Below are 24401 nucleotides of genomic sequence, written 5' to 3'. Positions count from 1 at the left end.
TCAAGTTAATAGAGTCTGATCTCATTCTTATCATTTGTAGACTAGTTAAATTCCACTATTAATCCAATATTGTAGAGAAATATGTTGCATTCATAAATATTTGCTTTCATTGCACTATCAAAATAAGAATATGCAAAGTGCACGTGTTTAGATTAAAACAGATCTAAGATAAGAAATTTCCTGGAGTTAGTTTGACTTCTGGACATTAGCTTAAAGGTAAACAGAGGTCAGATCCATTACATACTATTATAAATGCTTTGACAAATGTGCTGACTATGCGATTTTATTTAACTGATAATATTTACGATTTTTCTGGGCATATGATACATAAAGGACTATTAAAATGAGAATAAAACGTTTTAGATTGTTATTTTTTGTCTAAATTCAATTTAAATTCAAAAAGATATATTTAAATATATCTTAATGGTGAATTGGTTCACAAAATTTTCTGGATAGAGTTTTTAAAAAAAATATTACCAAATTCTCTTTCAACATCTCTAAAATAATTACAAAAAGTTCAATATATTTTTTTTATTATTTTTTAGTTCTCATTAAAGACTTATACATACCATTTCAAAAAGCTAACAAGTCAAAACAATTTTAATAAAATTTCAATTAACAATTAAACACCGAATAAAACTACAGAAATAAAATAAAAAATCTAAAATTCTAAAGTATTCGATGAAACTTATTTATATAAAAATCAATAGAAAATTAACTTTTATTATTTGTTTTTCTTCGAATTTATATTTTATAGTACGTACTCAATATAGAACAAATTAGTTTTCGTACTTGGATTTTTAGAAACCTACTTTTACAATTACGTTCTTTATAATTGAAATATGAATTTTTAATTTGGTTATTCCATTAGTCTAATTAGTTTAATGGACTATTCTATCAATGAGAATTTATTATACTTTATCAATGACTTTGGTTGTTTCTATGATTATATGCATATTAAAAAACACATTACAATCAATGATTTGTTAATCAAGAAGGACGTTATATCATTATAGAAGGATATAATCTTTCCTAGAATGTATTCTTACAATAGATACAATTAATCATAATTATTCTAAAATATGTTAATAATATTGATTACCAGAGGTGTCTAATATTTGTTCTTTGAATTTGCACTGCAAGTAGTTTGCATTTTGTTAGAAAAAACTAGCTGACTAATTAGCGTTCATTATCAGTGACGTTATATTGTATTTCTACCTGTTGTCAAGTAATCAAAAAACTTTATTGCATTTTTATAAAATTTTAAAATGTCTAATAACATTGAACAATTTTAGTTTACAAACAATTAAATAGAACTTGAAATGAGATAGATTGAAACACACTTTGAAAGCTATTCTTCGCGATTTTGGCAACTGGAGGTCGTGATAAAAAATTAATTATTGTTATTGGTTTTCTGACCAAAAGCAAGTTACACAGGTGAATACATCTTATTTTCATTGTTTATGTTTCATTTGTCAACTTTTTCATAGTAAAAGAAAACTTTTTTTCTTTTTCCCTTAAAATTAAAATTAAAAAAAGTCAAACGTAACCAAAAAATAAAAAGTCGTGCTCTCTCAACATGAAATTGCCTTCAGGCTGTGACATTTATATGATAACAAAATATGTTAGCTATATTAGAGTTCATTACTCCCGTAATTTAAATTTTTATGACAAATTAAGAATATAAATATTTTTTGTATAATTTCAACATTTAATTTTTTAATCATGCGTATTTCAGATTGATAATTGTTGACATCAGCTTTTAACCAATTAGCTTTCATGGTGTCAAGTTCACAATCGATAATTCATCATATATTTCACAATTTCAGTGATCAGTTTTGTTAATTGACTTATTTAGATTTAGATCACCTGCTTGAAATTTTTCTATGACTTTTTGGTTAATTACCATTTAGGTTTTTATTAAAATTCGGCAATTTCGAAATTAATTTGTTTTTAAAATACTGTAAAAAAACATATATTGCAATAATGATTAAATTTCGTTTTTTAACAATATGGCAATTATTACGATTGTTATACTAGACCTTGAAATTACATAATACAACGCTTGATGTTGTTATAATTATTTTTTATGGAAATCATTGACATCAATTATCTTATTTCCATATTTCATAATATTATGTTTTTACCAGATTTTATCATTAGATCATTTTCATACAAATACAATTTTCCATACAAATAATATTTATAATATTTTAACAGAAAAAGACAAATGATATAGTTTTTAGAGTATTATGGTGAAAATCGCGAAAAACGTTCAGTCGATTTCATGTCGAAACATTAGTCACATTTTCATATATGACCATATATGCATCATTGAAAAAGAAATCAAACTAGTGGTGCATGGCATCGTGCCTTAAGGCAAATTGCTGGATCTTTCCGTACCATAATATTTTAAATTTTTCCAAAATTATACTATTTTGAACTTACTATTAAAATCTCTATAAAATATCTGATGTGCATATGTCTAATGATTATTTTTGACCGACAAATGCCATAAAATTTAAATTTGCTTGCTAGTATCATATAAAACTTGTATTTAAAAAAGCAAACTTCTCATATTAAAGCCTAATAACAATATTTATGTTCAGCTAGTTAATGACTATGTACGGAACGAGCTCGTTATGTATTTTTAATGTTATTTCAGAACCGATTTCTCATAATGTCTAGTGCATGTAACTTCAACTTTAGCAGTGGTTTTATTATATAAAGAGAACATTTACTTCCTACACCGTAATTTTTGCATTTCGACTCTCGCTCTAGGATTGTTAGCTGCAGCGGCAACTTTCCACTTTCCCTAGATCAAGCTTGGAGCAACTTTTGCGGTTTTGTTGCTCGCTGGAACTGGTTCGCGGGATATAAATTATTGGAATTGACATCTAATTGAAAATTATGACGTAATAATAATAATTAAATTATAAATCTGACCGCAAGATTATTATTTATGAACATAGAACAGATGTACATTTAATATATTTTGTGCATTCTGCAACGGCTGAAGCAAGGCTGGGCAGAGAAATGGTGAATGATAAATTATTTTTGAAAAATATTTGAAAAGATGCAATCAAAAAATAGTATAAAAATTTTGCATCAATATAATCTTTATAATTAAATATAATATAATTATAATAATATTTATATATTAAAATCATTTTTATTGTTAAATTTTGATTCATACTCTCGAAGTAGGTTGTACGAAAAAATCCGATTAGTCATAATTTTATGTTTTTTGACGTTTCAAGTCATGCTGAATTGTATGACATCAAGTTTGTAAAAAGTATGTGTGTATGTGAACCGATTTTTCACATTTCGTAGACGTTTTCTCAAAACAAAGGACGTTGGTCAGTTTTTGGCGACGATTTCCCAACCCATAATGACGTAGGTCAGTTTTTTGCGACGATTTTGAAATTAGCAGAAAAGTGTAAAAGTTTTTGTCACAGTCTTGAATCAATTTTAAAAATTCAAAAACTGTTAGAAACTGTTGATTAGTTTCTGGTAAAGACTGGCCAGGCCGTTTTTTCATAACTAAATGTTAAAAAATTATTCTTGTCTATTTTGATGAAATTTTGTATATTAATAGATTTTGTCTGAAATAACATATTAATATATTATGAGCCCCTACGTTAAGCGGTTGAATTATAAAAATCCATTACAAAAATCGCTTGTGAGCGATTCTAATCAGAATCTATGCCGAAGCCTATGTATGTTCTGCGGTGTTTCGTAGGTAGCTACTGATTGCAGTTCACGTACATAATATATATTATAAGTGCGTTTGAAAAACTTAATTTGAAAATCGTATTGAATGTTTTTTTTAATGAAAGTGAAAATTTTAATTTTGAAATTATACAGTTGAACATTATACCTAAATAGCTGAATCTCAATTCAAGTTAATGCAACTTGCCTTAAGGCAAAATGCTACTCACAAGTTGTTTTCAATATTTCAATATTTATATTGTCCGCAGTATCTAAGATTTATAATTTCAATGATATAAAATCATTCTTTGATTTTAGATTAAACTTCCATTTTTTATATGTCTTCTTATTACACACTACGTTTCCAGAAAATTTCAAGTTTAAATGGCATTAGCTATGTAAATATTCCTGTCTGCAATATTCTACATCAACATAAAAATTCGGAATAGCAAATGAATATGTTTTAATTTGTTTTGTGTCTGGGTGCACGTTGTTTTTTGCAAACATTGAATTCAAGTTGTTTTAAAATGCACTCGACTCTGCACTTTTGTTTTACCTGATGTATATTGATTTATTTTTTAGAATTATTTGAAGGAGTTTATTTAAATATATTAGTAATCAACAAAATTGACAATCTGTCTACATTAAAAATTATTGGTTAATCTCGTGTAACATTCTTTAAATATTTTTTAATATTAATAAATTTACCTATATTGATGCTTTTTAAATTATAAAATGTTGCACTTGATATACAATTTTTTATCTACTTTTACTACTACAAGTAGACAATTATACATTTTTTTTTAAAATGAAATAATTTTACATGAAAATTAAGTTGTCTCAATTAAATTTTTCAAGAATGACTTGCAGTATTATTTTTTGGCAAAAGCTATGATTTAGTTATTGTTTGTTTTGCTTTTAAAAAATCATTTCGAACATATATAGTCAATATAAATAAACAAGATAAAAAATGTACGGAATTTTTATATCTAAATATATAAATTTTTAAAATAAAATTATAATTTATGCATACACCAATGAATCATCGCTGCACAAAAAATCGTAAACTTAGCGACTCAAATATTTGCATAAACGGATTTTAATGAATCTGAGACAATCAAATTGTTAGACAATGAATATTTATACAGTCTGAACTCATCCTAATATATATTAATGAAACCAATAAAAAATTTAGTCAATAGTCTGATTTGTTTTCTTATCACTGCATTTAACCGCATGTTAACAGTTGTTAGTTTATAAAACAAATGTAATATAAATCAAATTTATATTTGAATTGACTGATGACTATGTAAATTAGCCTTTGAAAAAATATTCAATGCAGTATTTATATTTATGGTTTTAATACAACTGCAGTGAACAACATTCTTTTTGAAATATAATAATAATTATTATTTTTGTAATAATAATTACAAATTATTAATTATTTCTACTATCATCAATTATTTATTATTTTTACATTGGGTTAAAAAATGCATTGATTTACGATGTCTGAGTTTTAATGGTATTATTCTGATGCGTATTGTTGTCTTTATTATTTATAAACATCATGAGAGGTAATTGTTTATTACTGTAACAATTTATTAATCTTACTAATGTTATCTTTGTAAGTAAAGCTGATATTGAATATTTGGGTTATTATCAAGGACGATTATTATCAACGTCAAGCTTCCAATCTTATATTAGATTGTATGATATTAATTCCACAAAAAACTAAATATTATTTGGTTAAGTGAAAAAAAAAATTATAAAACAACCCGACAACAACTAAATGATAAAACAAACTCTTGTTTTGAATTATTTGTTATAAATATAATATAGTTTAGACCAGTCTGGTTAGAATCACATAAGATTCTTTTCCATGTCTTCAACGATGAGTCCTCATCTTTATTAGAAATTTTAACATTGGTAGTTCAGATTTCTAAAAAATAGTTTTGGAGTATAGTACAAGTCTCTCAAATACTAAAAATCTGTTTTGTGTTTACAACGTATTAATTTTCCAGACTTTTTCTGACTTTGAATAATCTGGTAATCACTCGAACATAGAGTTCAAAATTATAGTTTCCAATTGAATATAGGGAAATCATCGCACTGTATTAAATCGGTTTATGCCCTTGTTCTTGAACAAAGCATTCATTATTATTATTACTTAAAAATATAATTAATTTAATAAACAGTTTGCGTTTTAGCTCTTCAGATACCAAGCATATTCAATGCTAATAGCGTTAATGTAATTTGTGTACCTAAAAAAACTATTTGATAAAGGTATTTATTATTTGTTATGGCGTTTCAAATTGCAGAAAATCTACGGATATGTAGCCCAATTAGTATCGTTCTAGTTATAAATATTATTCTTATTTACTCATTTGTTTTCTATTATTATGTATAGTTCCTTTATTTGAAGTTCTAACCGCGATGGACGTTTCAACCTCGATTTAAAAATATCTATTGTTACTAGTAATAAAAAACTATTCTATTAAATTTGCATTTAAAATACACTATATCATTAATATGAAGAAATAACATGACTAATAAAACAATTATAATTTGCGGTGACTCATATATCGTAGAAACAACAGTCATATATTCTGCTCTATAACTTATAAAAAAATCTCTTTGATAAAAATGCAATTGCTTACTAACATGCAATAATTCAATATTCTTAGAAGATTACTATTTGATATTTGCTTCTGACGTCTTTTATTTGTGACCAAATTATTATATCATAGTCTAGGATTATGCCAAATTTAGATGATTTGATCTCAACGGCCTTGTTGATAATGAAAGCCATATTTATGCCTTATCTTTCAAATACTTAATATTAATTAATTTTACAAAAACGATATATTAAATGATTTATCTATATAAATGTCTTATGAGTAAATATTTTATTTGCTAAATTCAATTGGGATCTTAAATTTTAGAGCATGTATGTTGTCTATAGATTCCGAATAAAATAAATTAACAATTAGCCATAAGTAGATCAAGTTAAGTAGAGTTGTACGAATTTGTTAATTCTTCTAAAAATAATCAATAATCATATTTTTATGATTTTTCTTTAAATATTCAATAGCTATAATTGAAGTTATAATTAAGGAATGGCAATTTCTTTAAATTTTTAGATAGATAAGTTTTTATTGTTTAAAGTCATGAGTCACTCCCATAAACTTTTTAAAGTTATGAGGAAACTGATAAATTTAATCATTTTATTGCTCAATAATCTACTTCTTTGCTATCTGTAATAATATGCAGAAACTCTATAAAAATTCATTAACCTTCGATGCTAAAAAATATAGTTTTATTTTTAGTTATAATTTTTTTAACGAACAAATTCAACAAAAAAGAAAACAATCCTAAAATTGACACTTTTGGATTGCAAGAGCAGCACATTAGTAAATATTCTATTAAAAATTTGAATCAAATTTCTTCAATAATTTTTTTTTATCATAATAAATAAAGAAATAAATAACGAATGATTTTAAAATTATAAATATAACTACTGAACTTTCAGCTAACGCGTAAGACTCTTGTTTTTGTACGTCATCTCTATCTGTTGTTGTATATTGGAAATAAAAACAATTGTACAATTTTTCAAATCTTACAATAAATTATTGATCCATAAAGTTTTATTATTTTTACAAATGTAATGATTGTTGATGAAAGCAAAAAAAAAGTAATGAGAAATCTGTCAAGAATTTTATTGTCAATGAATTTATAAGCATATTTCATTAATATTATTTTTCTAATTTTGTTTTTCTGATGCAGGTTAGAGTTGTTAATTAAAAATATTCTCAACTAGTAGGGTGAAAAAATGAATAGACATAATTTGATAAAATTTAAAATAATAAAAATTGATTTGTAGTACTCTTAAATAATATTTATAATGAACCAATGTTATGTTATTATTCTATAATATCTCATAGGAGAATGAGTACAAAACAATAACATCTTCTTATCCCAAGTATTATGATATAAATTTTAAAAATGTTTTTAAAATACATTTTCATTTTTTAGGTCAGAAAAGTATTTTGCGAGGAGTAAGCGGATGCTTTCGATCTGGGGAGTTGACAGCTATCATGGGAATATCTGGAGCGGGAAAAAGTACTTTGCTAAACATATTGGCTGGATACAAGTATGTACCGTAGAAAATTGAAATCACATTTTTGCCTCAAGCAAATACATTTATATTTATGTTTATCATATATAAAGATATATATATATATATATATATATATATTTATATATATATATATATATACCCATGTAGAAATTAATATAGTCTGAATCTACAAGCAATATAAAATCTACATTGGTCAAATTTGAAACCAATATCGGCTGGTCATAAAAATTGAACATTTTTTATATTGAGGCCATATAGGTAAACCAACATTGGTCTATATTGGTCTATATTTGGAAATTTGGAACCAATGTTGCCTACAAATTGTTGAATGTTGGTAAGGTAATATACAATTAGACAGAGAGCTGGTAAACATTTAGAATTATTAATTATTGAATTATTCTGAAACTTATAACTGATGTTGAAATATTTACACAAATATTTGAAGATTTGAAGTTGAAATAATATAACGCATAAATCAATGTCATTTATTTAACAATAAAACACCTGAAATTTATTTATTTATTTATTTATTTATTTATCTCTGAAATGAACATATACGTAAATTTATTAAGAATGTTTTTGTGGAAATTCATTTATTAAATATAAACAATGATACAAATATATAACTGCATTAAAAATATGATTATTTATAAAACACAAAAGTGTCATAAATATTGATTATTTTTTTAATAGATATTTATTAATACATATCAAGTAAACTTTTTTTATAACAATAACAAAAGCAAATAAACTTTCCTATTTATAACATCATCACTCGATAAAACATTTCACAGCATCTGAACATATTTTATTTGTTGTTAATATATTATAATGGACAAGGCCATTTATAGAGATTATTGCCTCAATATCGGCTGACGTTGGCCTGGTCGATTAGTTGACATCATCACAGAACCGACGTTCGCCTATATTTGTGCAATATAGGCAATCACGGCCACAGAAAACCGATATTGGTAATATATTGTACCGATATTAATTTTTACATGGGTATATATATATATATATATATATATATATATTAATTTTGAAATATGAACAGTAACACTCTTTTTTGCACTAATTTATTAAATAATAATTTTACAAACGTTTCGAGACTGGATTTGTCTCATCATCAGTGTGTTATAATTTCAAATCTAAAATATCTAAATCTAAATTAGCATTATGTGTTATCCGTTACAAGTCATTTCTTTTACTGCATTACCAACGATCGTTGGAGTCTGAATTTTCTATCCAAGGTCAACTAGGTGAGTCATGAAATATCAAAAAGGTAAAAAAAGGAATAGGGCCCAGTTGAAAAATAGATGTCGTAAGAAGTAAAAAAGTATTATTATATATATCGCTAGAAAAAAAGTATAATTATATATATATATATATATATATATATATATATATAACATGGTGTAACAGAACTCGTCATTAAGCCGAAATAGGGTGACAGGATTGATTGTAGTATCGCAGGAATGCTACCACCCTAGAATTCTAAACCAATGCTGTTTTTTATGTTCACAAGTTTGAATGTTAATTCTATACTTGTTACTCAGATGATGTTTGAGATATTACTGATTTACAGAGTTTTTCTATATTTTAAAGTTATTTTTCTGATTGGTTTTGTGGATCTAAGCGACATCCCATTACATTTTTGTCCAATCAGTTGTTGACCTGAGATTTGTTTGAATCGGGTTCAAAGAAAAATAGTTTTTTAGAAAAAAGTATTAATGTTTGAGGGTTTGCAAATACAATGAAGGATGAGGTTTTATAATTCTTATCGTGTATTAAAATATATTTGAATGATTTAGAACCGGGTTGAGCCTTAGGCGTTAACACTGTTTGAAATCTATGAGCATTTAGTAAAAGTTAGAGCTTTGTGCTATAGAGCTGTGACCATTTTTGCTGATTGTGTAATTAATTTTTTTTAAATTTTAATCATTTGAACTTTAGAACCGTAACGATGGCTTCTACTAATATTACAGTAAAAATAATAATACAATTACCCTAGGTTTCCTAAGATTAAAACTATATGTTAAACAGTGAATTTGCAATTTTAAAAATTTGTTGAATTAAAAAGTACTTAACTTGATTGAATAGATTTGGATGTCCAATATCATCAAGTGCAATTTTATTTTTTTTATTCAATAATGAATTTCAAATGATTTAAATAACAAAATGAATATAAATCATTTTACTAATCTTTCTTATATAATTAGCCAGTTTATTATCCTCTATAACAAACCTACTATAATTTTTCAATTGCATCCTGTTCAGTTGGTAATTATTTAATCACATAAGTTTCTATTTCATTAACATCATAAAACCATTAAAGCTTGTCTAATTCTAAATTAGATTTAAGATAATTTAAAATTCTCGCAATTAGATTCTTTCACAATTGTAAAAACACATTTCCGCATTTTCAACGCTTAAATATATATTATTACCTTAGAATTGGCAATAAAACAAATTAACACCATAAAATATAAATATATACATAAGAAATTATACTTTATGCATAAAACATATATTGACGCATGCAGAAAACACTTTGACTGCCAAGTGAGACATAGCTAGACGATTATATGTTTTTTATAAATACATAAATTCTTCTTCACAAATACATAAAATACTGTTTTCAAACGATCACAAATTAGATTTTCCAAATTTTTAAAGAGCCTTACTTAAAATTTTATTTTCTTCACTATATTTTACTTCTTATTTACCTATACATCTTCAATTAACACTTGATTTATATTCCAACCAAGTTTTTTTCTATTGCTTGTTTATTTAATATTTATTTCTGAATTGAATTATAGAGTTAATTATAGTACATATTGAACTAGTTATGTAATTATGAAATTACGTCAATTACAACTACTTCATATATATTCAGTAAGAAACAGTACTTATATAGAAGGCGAAAGGGTCAGAGGAATATGCTTATTGATGATTATATAATACTAAAAACTTTTAAATTCAAATTTAAACAAAGCTCAATTTTAATGTATTATATTCTATAAACAAAACGATTAAGTCAAAGAAGCCGTTTGGGTGTGATGCAAAATCTCATTCATAATGCAACAAATATAATGAAAGTGATTGGAAATATCATACGATGGTTGATGTTGGCATTTTGTAGTTTTCTTTTGCGGTTTTTATTGAAATACTAAAAAAAGCTATAGTGGAAATTAGATACCTATTTGTTGGAAATATAAGATCCCAAAAAGATTTTTTTCTTACAATATATATATAATATATTACTCAATTTGAATTCAAAATTATGAATCATATATTCATATTTTTGAACAAATTTCCGGCAGCATTCGAAGTGTTAATATAATATTTTCGTTTGAGGGACGTTCGCCAAATTATCTTGAAAATGTGCGATATTTTTTACTTTATTATTTCTAACAATACAATATTAAAGTGCCCAACAATAGGTGTCATATTCTTATGCTAATCTGGCATGTGGGTCATGGACCTTCTGCACTCTGTGGAGCATAGAATTGATTGATTATGCCATATATATGACTAGAATAATATTATATTTATTCCCGTTGGTATAAAATACAAGCTATAAAATTGAGTTTCTAAATCTATAAAATGTTTAATGTTATTAATGTTTTCACTTACATTGACTTCATTTTAAGGTTTCCGCAAAGTACTCGCGAAATGAGTATGTATTCATACACATATATATATATATATATATATATATATATATATATATATAGATGTTTTTTAATTTCCTCTACAAAAGTGAATATTGAAAACGCGAAAATTTATTATTAATATGAATAAAACACGTTGCAATCACAAATACAATGTACAAAAAGAATCGAATTTAAATGTTGCCAATTTTGTATTTAATAAATTTTCCCTAAAAAATAGATTTTGCAAGTGAAATTATTTACCTGTGTTTTTAAGGGTTTGTATTAACTCCTTGAAGCTTATAGGAAAATATGCCTGATTTTCAATTTAAAATATTTGCTTAGGCCTTGTTGATTTCTAAATAAGCTATATTGAACTTTTATCAAAATCTCTATATTTTTTCTGTTGCTAAATAATACAATTATATTTCTTAACCGTAGTTGTTACTAATTACTTTAATATATAAAATGAAACTAAGTGGATGTTTCTTTCTCTTTGCTAATATATAAATAGCTTTATTTCTTCATTTTGTAGCGATTATGTGCAATTTTCGAGTTAGAGTAATTTGTTCGCGTATTTTCTACTGAAACGCATAGATAATACATAACCATGAACATTTTACGTAACATAATGCAAGTAAAATTTCCAACTACTCCAGTGCATTCACCAATAATTATGTTAATAATAAATGCATTTCAACATTCTATATAAACTAGACATTTACAACATGAAAAAAGAGGAATCATAACATATCGTGTAATTTACTATTTCATTTCACGTCGCGAATAAAAGTTTCGGTTGAATAATTTCAAAATAATATTGTGATACGAAATTGAGCAACGGACCGTCAATGAAACTTTTCCATAGTTCAGAGTTTACCGGTCTCCATATGAGTTTTAATAAAATTTTACAATGATTTATTTCAAATGTTTTGTTGCGAAAACATATATCACCTACATTGCCATATATGCGAAATGGGTTATCGTAGAAATTAATCTCAAAGTGCTGGAAAGATTCAGCCAAAACTCATTTGCACAATGTCAACCTTTCAACGCATATTCGTATGGGTGCGAAAATACATTCACGATTTGCAATCAGATTTGCAAACTGATGAAAAGATAGTACGAGGGTGACAAGAGTACAAATCACTTCTATACTGAGGGTTTATAATATTATATTTGAGAAATTGGTATTTCCTTGTAGGACAACTTACTAACATAAAATTGACTCAAATCTTATAAAGTTTTTCAGATCTTGTCATTCGGACATAATCTAGTAAAACGAAATCAATTAATTAGGGATGTAAAATGTATTTTGGTGTTCAAACGTTTTGTGAACAACAGATTTGGATTGTTTAAAAAGAATTTGTATAAGTTGCGTAAAAAACTATTTGTTCGTTGTTCAAGAAATAGTACTAACAAGGAAAATCCTTCTATTGCTCGTCTGGGATTTTGATGAAACTTGGCACTATGATAGATGCTGATAGGTGCCTTAACTTATAATAATGAAAATTTTTAATTAATCTTTTTTTATAACTGTTTTCATGCTGACTACGCTAGTAAGTCAGCATAAGCACATTTTTCTCAAAATCTTCAATATGACTATTTTTTTTAAATGTCAAATGCCAATTGAATATGTAGAGTTTCATGCCAATGTGCAATGTGTTTAAAAATTTATTTACTAGAACTTACCATTTTTATTTTATTTTAGAAACGTCTAAATCTTTAAATACAGGTCATCAAGATTTTTGGTAGTGATACTTAATATAGTAAGACATTTCGCTTCTTCAAATAACTACATTTTTTTAATTTTTAATTTTCAGAATTGTACGTTTTTGGAAACCTCTGTTGTTCAAATATACTAATATCTAAATCTTTTTTAAAAAAATTGATTTCAAAAAAATTTAATTAAATTTTCTTTTTCAATTAAGTAAATTTTAATATTAGTAATATATTTTTTCATTTAAAAATTAAAAAAAAAAAAGATTTTCTAAAATGAATGAATCCATTTGTGTGAAAATTTTTCAGTATTCTCTCTTTTATTATTATAATTCAACATCAGTAATCGACTTGTTTATGTTCACTTTTTTTAAACATGATTTTTTATAATAATAATTGTCTAGGAACTTATCCAATTAATCTTGAATGTTTGTCATAATTCATTCTGCATAATTTTATCCAAGCTTGTTTTACAATGAATCGTCGAGAAAATGTGTTTTATATTGATGACCTGTTTTGTTTATTGATAAATGATTATGACAAATTATTGTCACAGTAATTTATATATCCGGATGGTATATGAAGTAAATTATAAAAAAAATTTATCAATTAGGTTGTAATATAAAACTGTTAATTAAGATTTAAATGCAATTATGTAAATAATAATTTTATTTTAAGAAATGCTTTACATTTAATTCACTCTCTCATTTATGGTGGTCGTGAATAACTGTTCTATAATATGCGATTTGACTAACAAATGTGATGAATAATGATACGAATCGTTAAAATTTTTATAATAGCATGTATTTCAAAAATCATTTCCAATAACTAAATTTACCTTCTAAATTTTCTTATGTTCTTTAACTTAATCGAATCGTTTGAATCGATTTCTACCTTCATTTGAGGGGAGAAATTCTTACTTTTCTGTTCTATACAGTTCATTTATATGAAATATTATTTGAAAGAATTTATTATAGGTATAAATAAAAATTATATATATAAATAAAAAAATGACTTTAAAAGAATGCCAAATTTCCAAAAAAAATCAAATTCAAGGCTTGAACGATTAAAGCTTTAACATTGCAAAATTTGGTTTGACTGATACTGTGTCAATTTTTTGTATCGAAAAAAACTATAAATGATAATAATATAATATTCAAAAACATGTTTCATATGTAATATTCATGGAAATCTATTTCTTTCAGGGCATACGAAGCTACTGGTTCCATTCTTGTCAATGGATCTCCTCGAGATATTCGATTATTTCGCAAAATGTCTCGGTATATCATGCAAGAAGATTTACTACAGCCGCGACTCACAGTTGCAGAAGCTATGAAAATTTCAGCTGATCTCAAATTGGGCAACGAAATTAGTACTGAACAGAAGGAACACTTAGTAAGTAGAATAATTTTGTATTAATTATTTTTATACTTTAATACAAATTATTGCTATATTGAAGAACATGAAATATTAAAAACTTTTAGTAATCTAAACAATAGGAACTTGTAATTCATAATTAAATAATGTAAAAAATTCAGCCAAAAAATTTTAATCATTAGGCACTGATATGCAATGATAAATCTGTTTTATTTCATTCAAAAATTTTAATCATTAGCTATAAAGCACGTATGGTACAGAAATTTTTATATGCATGTTGAACTTAAAAATAATATTAGCTTTATATAGCAGGTCGACTTGAATCCTTAACCTTAATGTGTTATATTTATATATTATCTAAGGATGGATAATTAATTGTCGAAAGATGCATCATCTTCAATGCAAATGAAATATTATTGCGAGTCATTCAACTCGCTCTGAAGAGTTTTGTAACAAACTTACTAATCAGATTCCACAAAGTCCATTTATCATCTGAGCTTCTGAATCGATGAAAACTCTTAGCGAAAACTCTACACCAAGACGCTTAAATATAATATTGCAAGATATTATTCGGATAACTTGGTTCAAAAGTTTCTAGATTAGGGGAAGTTTATAAAGGGATTGTAGAGGAGTGTCACAAATATTTCAGATTTTCATTGAGAAGAATTTGTTTTGAGTAAACTTCTATTAGGATAAGTTTTATCACAGAAAAAACTGAATATCAATACATACGTATACGAGGTGTGTTCAAAAAGTACCCGGAATTACTAATAATTAAATTTCGCGGGTCTGGAGTGTCTGATTGTCAAAAATTTTTTTTTATTGTGTTGGTATACATGCCCCTAAAGTTTTCAGTAAAATGTTTTGAAGGTTCTGTATTTTTTGTTTATAAAGCGAAAAGTTCCAGCAACTTGTTTTAAGTGCAGTAACCTATATCCCCCTGGTTTCACTGAGATGATGAAAATTTTGCTTTATTTATTACGATTTTTTCGTAATTATGTGATTTATTGAATTAATATTTCAAAGCATATTCTTCTATTTATGATATTAATAATAATTAGATAATAAATATATTAATAATAATTATATAAATTCTACTTCAATTAACACAATATTTGGTGTTTTGCGTTGTTTGTTCACAAGATTTCTAAAAACTCACTATATTCACAAGTTGAATATCTAATTAACAACATGCCAAGAAAAACATGCCAAATTGAAAATGGAATTTAAGCGAAATAATAAAAACAGACACGAAGAATTCAATATTATTTTATATTTTGTAATATTTTCTAATGTTTGCAATTAAGAAAGAAAGCGAATGTTATTTTTAAAATAACTTAAATTCACGTAGAAATATTTTCAGCATATTTCTCAAGAATTGTACACTTTGATCAAAATTATTTTTCATAAGAACACTTTTTTTTTACATAGCTTTATCACATTTTTTTCGTTCTATTTTATAATTCTTTGTTTAAATTTTAGATATCCGAAATCTTATCAATGTTGAGGTTAAACAAAACAAGAAATACAACAACTTCTAGATTGTCAGGTGGAGAATGTAAAAGACTTTCCATTGCGCTTGAGATGGTGAATAATCCACCTGTAATTTTCTTAGACGAACCTACAACGTGAGTATTTTAATAATATACATTTCTTTTAATTTTGTATGTTAGTTAATCTATGTGTATGTGATACACTTATTTTATTTTTAATTTATTTACACGATAATCAATAATTATATTCATGAATCGTTACATCAGAATTCACATTAAAATTATCACGTTAATGGAGGTGTATAATTTCCATTCGTATGCAATGTTTCGATTTTGCGCATTCGGAAGTTTTTTAATAAGATAAACACGTGTTTAAACTAATTTTATCTGCATATCAAATTTAAATTACAATTTATTTATTTAGAATTTAATAATAACTTATATTCAAGCAGATTTGCATAATTGTAATTAAATATATTCACTTGCATCACAAACACTTTATCAGCGTCCGCAGCTGGATAAAATTTTCCGAGTCGGTTTAAAAAAAAAAATAACAATGCTTTTATTATCAGAGAATTTGCAACAAGTAGGAAGAGAAATTATAACACACTATAAATATTCATATAAAATTATTCATATCATAGTGATAGTAGAACTTTGTGATCCGGAATTAAAAACAAAAAGAGCTGGATAATATTTGTATTATTAACCTATTTTCTTTTAATTTAGAGAATCAGATAAAGAAATGTGTATTTTTGTAATATAATTAACGACAATAGATTTATAAGTATATAAATATAATCAACTCTACAATTACAAATTAACAAACTGTTAGAAATTATAATTAATTTGCAATTAATATGTTTAAGTGTTTCTAATGGCGTGTAATGTTTTTACTTTGTTTTTGTAGATATAATACGATTTAATCTCACTCATTGTCTCAGGTTGGTTAGATTGTTTTTTTTGTATCTCTGTTGATTGAATCAAATTATTTATTGTTTTATGAATAAACATAAAACGATTAGTTTGCTTAAATTATTGACCTTCCATTTCTGTGAAATCCTCATACACTCTAGATATGGTATTTTGTCAAAATTATTCATTCACTGAGTTATAATAACTAATAATTTTATTTATTTCCTGTGAAATTGCTTTTTTTAACCAAATTCATATTTTTATTTGCTATTTTTTATTGTTTACACCTTTTCGTGGCAAAGGTACTTGCTCCTTTTCACCCCACCCACATGTAGGCTATTATAATGGTGATATGAAAAAATATGTTGAATCTAACTTAAAATTAACAATACATCTTATAACGTATAGTTAAAAGTTATATTAAGGTCTCGTACATTAAACAACAGTGCTCACAACCAAAAAAACTACAACGAAAGAAACTGCTTTTATTATAGATTTTCAAACACCGTTTAACTCCTAGACGTTGTTCTTTTATGTAGTATTTTTTCCAAGTCACCATTAGTTTCAATTATTTTATTAATTGACAACTTGATTTCTACTTGCCAACAGTATCCAGGGACTTGTATTGTTCATTGTACAATACCTGGAATTACATGTACAGGTTGAAAAAATACGTCACACAAAATTGATATAATGAACTTAATGATGTTACATAAATTATAGGCTATTTGCTCAATTCATGCAAAGATCGAATACAACTAGTTCATATTCTCGATTTTGTAGTACCTTGTAGATTAAGAATGACTAAGCTCATTAGTTTTATTATTTATTTTAAATTAATTTCATTTTAAAGTCATATTAAATTATAATAATGAAACACGTGAATAACAATAATGGATGCTGTGAGCAAACAACCATATTTCCATGATGCCTATATAGAGATGCACATAATTAGCAGCAATAGATTTATTTGTTTATATAAAAAATATAAAGATATTCGTATTGCAAAAAGAGTATTCATTTATTTCACAATTTTCCATAACCTTTGCTAATTAGGTAAATCAAAAATTCAATGAATGCATATGCATTTATTATTGAATGAAAATTGCATCAGCATTCGACTGCTAATGCATGATATACTCCGATATTATTTATTACGGAAATATTAATAGTTATATCAATTTTGATTTAATGTCATAATTATTTTATTACATATAATTTTATGTACACCAAACTACTTTTTTAGATATTTAGTACGGCTAATATTTATTATTCTAATTAAGGCCCTGTAGTTTAATTAGAAACAGATTTTTTTTAATAACTGGAGCAAAATAGCTCTAATTTAGACTAAAAATTTTGCTAAACCTCAATTATAATTGAGTAAAATTTATTACACATATCGGTCGGGAAGTTCATACTTATTTAGTTATTTTAATGGAATTTGTACTTGAACTTTAGGACTCTCGTTTCATCTTACAATAGAATTTAATTATTATCTTTCATGATACTTAACCATGAGCTATGAAAATCAAACTGTCGGTTAAATCTTAATGACCTACACATAATTGTGCTCGGTCACTATATGACTTTGCAGTTTTTTAGATCGTCTTTTTTGCGGAAATTGAGGTGCGTGGACTTCCTGTAAGTCGGTGTCTTTTGAACTCTGTATTTAACAATATTTTGATTGAAATTGCGCTACTTTTTTATAGTCTAAAACAAACACAAAATGATGAAGTTACATTTGAGACAACAATATCTGAATTGAAATTTTGGCTTACTCGGTGTGTTTTATAATAATAGATTTTAAATGTACTTGTAATATTATAATATTCACAATATATCACAACGAGTACAAGTCTTTAATGACCTTTAAGTGATTCTATCTATAAACATGTGGTTCTACATTCAAAATTTGAATAACATACCGTACTTAACAATGACTTATCAGAACTTCTTGTACCCTTCAATTTTATATTTTTTGTTTGTTATATCATATCATAGGCTGATGCAACGAATAAATGCGTCATTTTATTTCAATCATTTTCTTTTCGCATTTTTTTAATATATATGTTAAATGCTTTATTTTTTTCTCGATATTTAATTGCTATAAATATGAGTCATTGCACTGTGGATATACGAGATGTTAGTAATACGTGCGTCAAAAATATAAAACACATGTAAAAAAGTAGTTAGTTTTTGCTTCGAATGAAATTTTTTTATTACATAAGAAAATGTTTTATGATGTGTATGTTGATATATATATATATATATATATATATATATATATATATATATATGTAGATAAACATTTATTTACATTATAGACATAATTTGTTTGCATATATAGTAAAATCTAATAATACTAAATGCAAATATTTCATACATGTTCAAAATATGACTATATTATGAACTTACACTAATATCATGGGTAAATGATAAAAGCCAAATGGCTCATAGGATTCTACTGTATTCTGATTGCTATTGAATATAAATAAAAAATAAAAAATAAAACATAATCATGGTATTTTGATTTTCACAAATAGAATATAATTATGAAATATTATCATCACTGTATATATTGTTGGGACTACCGATGGCACCAAATAATGTCTTACTGCTGTCAACAAAATATGTCGGAACTGCTGTCACAAAATTATGTTTTATTTTTTATTTTTTATTTATATTCAATAGCAATCAGAATACAGTAGAATCCTATGAGCCATTTGGCTTTTATCATTTACCCACATAAACACACACTTTCAAACACACATATAAATTAATGTGGTAAATATTATATCGATAGTTGGAGAATCACTCCAATAAGTGAATTCATCAATACTGCAAAGATGTAGTAGTGCTAATGGTCTTCAATATTATCATTGGGCAGCTTCTTCCTCAGCCTTCTTGAAATTGGCGTTTAAAGAATCTGAGTGACTGTAGAATTTAAATAATGTTCCAATTTTCGAAAATGATTGATAATTTTTATAACTCTGTTTATAAATTCCATGTTAAGATTATCGTGTAGGGTCTTATACCTTTTGAACCATGGAGCATTAGCAATCGGTCTCAAAATTTAAGACTGGGCACGTTGCAGTAGCACAATGTTAGATTTGCTAACACGATTAAGCCCCACAATTGTATGCCATAAGTCCGTATTGGTTTTATTAGCGCATTGTAAAATAATATTTGGAGCGCCGATCAGTATTGACAAACCAAGACTTTTGATATGGTTATTATTTATTTAATATTATCCCTAAGACAACTGCTATTGTAGAACAACCGACTATTAACTCTACTAATTGCCTTATTTTGACTGACCACAACCGACTTGCTGCCTCTACTCTACCAACTCTACTACGTTATTAATTATTATGTATTTTAAGGCTTTACATGCCATTGTTAAATAGGGCGTCTTATGGCATTTTAAAATAACATATATTTTCATAAGTCTTCAATAATATTTTTTATAAATAACAATCTTACTTGTTAAGAGCAAATACCAAAGTTAATACTATATAATAAGGATTTATAATTATAAGAGAACATAATAGGATATTTTGCGTAGTTCGTATGTGGTTTTGATAAACCGTTCGTTAGTAGGAAATATATCGATGCACGTGTATGAGATGGACCATATTACTATGTTAGGGGTGAATAATCAAATATATTACGTAGTTTATATATTAACCACCAGTAATAGTAAATGCTCTTAAGAATAATACATATGTTCAACGCACGTAGTATCTAACGATAAATATTATATATATATTATATAATAGAATAATATAAATGTAATTATTTATCCATACAGCGGCCTGGACGACATGGCCTCGTCGCAGTGCGTCCAGCTCCTGAAACACGTGGCATCGGGCGGCCGGACAGTGATTTGTTCGATCCACACCCCGTCGGCCAAATTGTTTGCGATGTTCGACCACGTTTACATTGTAGCGGCCGGTCAATGCATTTACCAGGGCGCGGGCGAATACATCGTGCCCTATTTGAGCTCATTGGGACTTCATTGCCCTATACATTATAACCCAGCTGATTTTGGTAAGCGAATTTAATTAACCGGATTGCGATTTAAATCCGCTTGATGAAGTTTCAATTTTCAACGTAGGAATGCGCGTCACATATATTGAGCTAAATAAGCATTATGTTTCATTGTGAATCTTGTGATACGTTATTGGGATAAGCAAATTTTCACTTTGTTTTAGATTTGTCTATTAAACATTCATATATACATACAATCTTATTCGTGAATTTTACAATAAAGTTGCACAAGCAATCTTGTACAGCTACATACATATTATTCATTATTTACTACTACCTTATTCAATTTCAGCTGAATTTGATTCCAAAATAACTTCTTAAATGTCATTTCTGATTGCAAATTAATATTTGAAACAATTCTTGAAGTTATTTTTAATTCAATTAGGAGTATTGTTATTTAAATTTATTCATCCACTCATTTTTCACTATTTGAACTAATTGCTTCATTACATACCTATTTGATTGCAGTGAGTTATTTGACCACAATGTAACTTAATACTATTTGATGAGATTTCGATTTTTTATTTTATTTATTTCAACATATGAATAAACCAGGCAAATTTGATAGTATTTAGCTGTAAATATTTGAAGTAATTTTTTTTCTTTTCTTTTATTATCTCTTTTATTTACAACTGTCCAATAAAGGATATTCAATAAATTTGATGAATTTACAATAGTCGGCCGAAAAGGGACATTGTATACTACAAGGGCATGTTGGAAAAAACAACTCAGTAGTTGTTTTCCTTTTGATATAAAATTCACAATATTTTATTGATAATTATATAATTTTAACTATTTACTTATTGAATATTTTCTTATAAATGATGATTAAGTCATTCCCATTTTTCATCAGGAGAGTTGATGGCTTAAATCCAGTGGCGCTTTTCTTTTCAATCTTCTTGGATAGTTCTCTGTTATCAATGAGTTTGCTAATGTATTTGGGTGACTGATTAGAAGCAAAATTTAAATCCTATTTTTATTAATACGTGTTGTTCAGTTTTTAATTTATTTTAAGCATTATTTATTTGGTTTATAATGTATTTAATAAAAATAAAGATTTGTTTGTAGACCATTTTAAAAGAAGCTAGAAATAAACTTGAAGTATTGCGCAATTATCACTACCTACTCTGGAATAATGTTTATGTGTAATATTTTCGCAATCGTAACATTTTTTCATTTTGTAAATTATTTCATAAGGTAATTAGGAAAAATATATGTAACCTTTAACCTTGTAGTAACCTAAGAAACCTTGGGAAAGTGTGAAGGGCCTCGAAATTTTTATGCCCATCATAATAGTGAATACAAAAAATTGTGAATAAACTTGGGACAGTTTTTAAATTCGGTTGCAAAAATAGATATTTGAATAACATTCAATCAATAAAAATCTATTTTCATTCAATCAATAAAAAGCTTTTATTGTCGTTTTTTTTGATGATGCTGACCTATCTAAACATTTATTTCTTAACCAAATTTATATGCTGAATCGTAAACGAAATATGTTGTATTTGATATTTATCGACTATCTGCCAGTTGAGTTTTTCTATTAGTCATTAAATTTAACGTATTTTTAATAAACTTTCATCGTCGAAATTCAGTTATATCTTTGAATCTATTAGCAAATTTCATTCCTATCTTGATAATTGAATCCGTTTGTTTTACTAAGAAATTCTTCTAACTAAAGGTTTTCATTCATGATTTGAGATAGTTCTACATTTTCTTTAATATCTTGAAAATAAAAAGCAGGTTTAAATATTCAAGTCTTTTCAAAGCATTATCATGATATTGTTGTTTGCCTTAAACTAACAATAAATATCCTTCTTTTAATAGCATTTTTTCAATAGACAATGTCGTATGAGGCAATTTCATTCCTGGTCATTCATGGATAAATGAAATGGATACATATTTTTTTTAAACTTTTTTATGCAATTTTTCTGTTTAATTTATTATCAAAATAGTATATTTGTAATTTTTGTTTACTTTTTCAATTCTACAGTGATAGAAGTTTCAAGTGGTGAATACGGAGAGCATAATGAAAGGATGGTCGCCGCCATAGAAAATGGACGAAGAAAAAAGTGGATGCCTTTAGACATGGAATTAATAAACGAACAACAAAATAAATATATTTCAGCACGATCAAAAGAACGACATTTCAACGAAGAACTTAAAGCAGAATATTTCAAAAGGAGAACTACATTTTGGCAGCAGTTCAAAATACTATTTTGCAGAAAAGTATTACAAGATTATCGAAATCCGGTAAATCAATTCGGTTCATAAAACTAAGCTGTTGCAATAATACTCTTTTTGACTAATAGTTTATTTCTTTTCAGAGCAACATGTGGCTGAAAATTGTATTATATATTTTCCTAGCATTATTATTAGGGAGCACATACTACGGAATGGGAAATGATGCCTCGAAAACCCTGTTTAATTTTGGATATTGCTTTACGTGTACAATAAGTTTTTTGTATCTGCCGATGTTGCCTTTATTATTAAGTTGTGAGTATACGAGTATTTATAAATGCACTTTTGTTAATAAATTTACTCCCGATTTAATACGACATGCTTTACATTAGGTATTATATTTTTTATACAATTAAGACAAATCAGCTACGCTATACAGTAAATTATTAATGTGATGTTGTTTGATAGAATTTTATTTATCAATTACGTATTTTTTCATTATTGCTGTATGATGCTAGTTAGAAGTATTTTTTCAGAAATGTTTAGTACAATTATTAAGTTCTGAGTATACGAGTACGTAGATGCACTTTCGTTAATGAATTTACTCCCGATTTAATACGACAAGCTTTACATTTTGTATATACGTTTTTTGCAATCAAAAGAAATCAGCTTCGCTATACAGTGAAGTATTTATGCTATGATATTAGTTAGGAGTATTTTTTCATTATATTTGCATGATGCTATGTAGAAGTATTTTTTACAGAAATTTTCGGTATTATATATATAATACGTGCGATTTTAATAGTTCGAAAAACATTTTACTTGTATTGACAAGATGGAAAACTGATTAAATTTCTGGGAAGGCAGGTCTAGCGGTTACGGATGAAAGTAAAAAACCCCATTTTAAGGTCAAAAATGATCATTATGCATTAACACCAACATCATATATATATATATATATATATATATATATATATATATATTTGAATAGTCTCTTGAATTTGATGTTGATATAATATGTTTAATTTGAGTTAAAAAGTCGAGCATTACATCAATAAAAATAGTATGAGAGTTTTTAATTTCTATCGTAAACTCCGAACAGTAAATACATAGTTTTGACAACTTGTTAAGTTATTTGTGTTTTACCATGTGTGATGTTAA

General features: G+C 26.2%; 1 protein-coding gene across 1 annotated transcript in view; it reads left to right on the top strand.

Moving 5' to 3' along the window:
- Nucleotides 1–24401, top strand: part of LOC113385903 (ATP-binding cassette sub-family G member 4-like) — a 33265-nt gene that overhangs the window by 5479 nt on the left and 3385 nt on the right. Inside the window, exons 2-7 of the mRNA XM_026623725.1 lie at nt 7744–7861; nt 14430–14619; nt 16084–16229; nt 20821–21059; nt 23053–23312; nt 23387–23555. Of these exons, the coding sequence (XP_026479510.1) occupies nt 7744–7861; nt 14430–14619; nt 16084–16229; nt 20821–21059; nt 23053–23312; nt 23387–23555 (1122 nt within the window). The remainder of the gene's footprint in view (nt 1–7743; nt 7862–14429; nt 14620–16083; nt 16230–20820; nt 21060–23052; nt 23313–23386; nt 23556–24401) is intronic.

Source organism: Ctenocephalides felis, unplaced genomic scaffold, assembly GCF_003426905.1.
Source record: "Ctenocephalides felis isolate EL2017-DRISC unplaced genomic scaffold, ASM342690v1 CF-g0.4_SCAFFOLD_03571, whole genome shotgun sequence".
NCBI lineage: Eukaryota > Metazoa > Arthropoda > Insecta > Siphonaptera > Pulicidae > Ctenocephalides > Ctenocephalides felis.
Note: the sequence above shows the minus strand (reverse complement) of the source record. Positions and strands in the feature narration are given on the sequence as shown.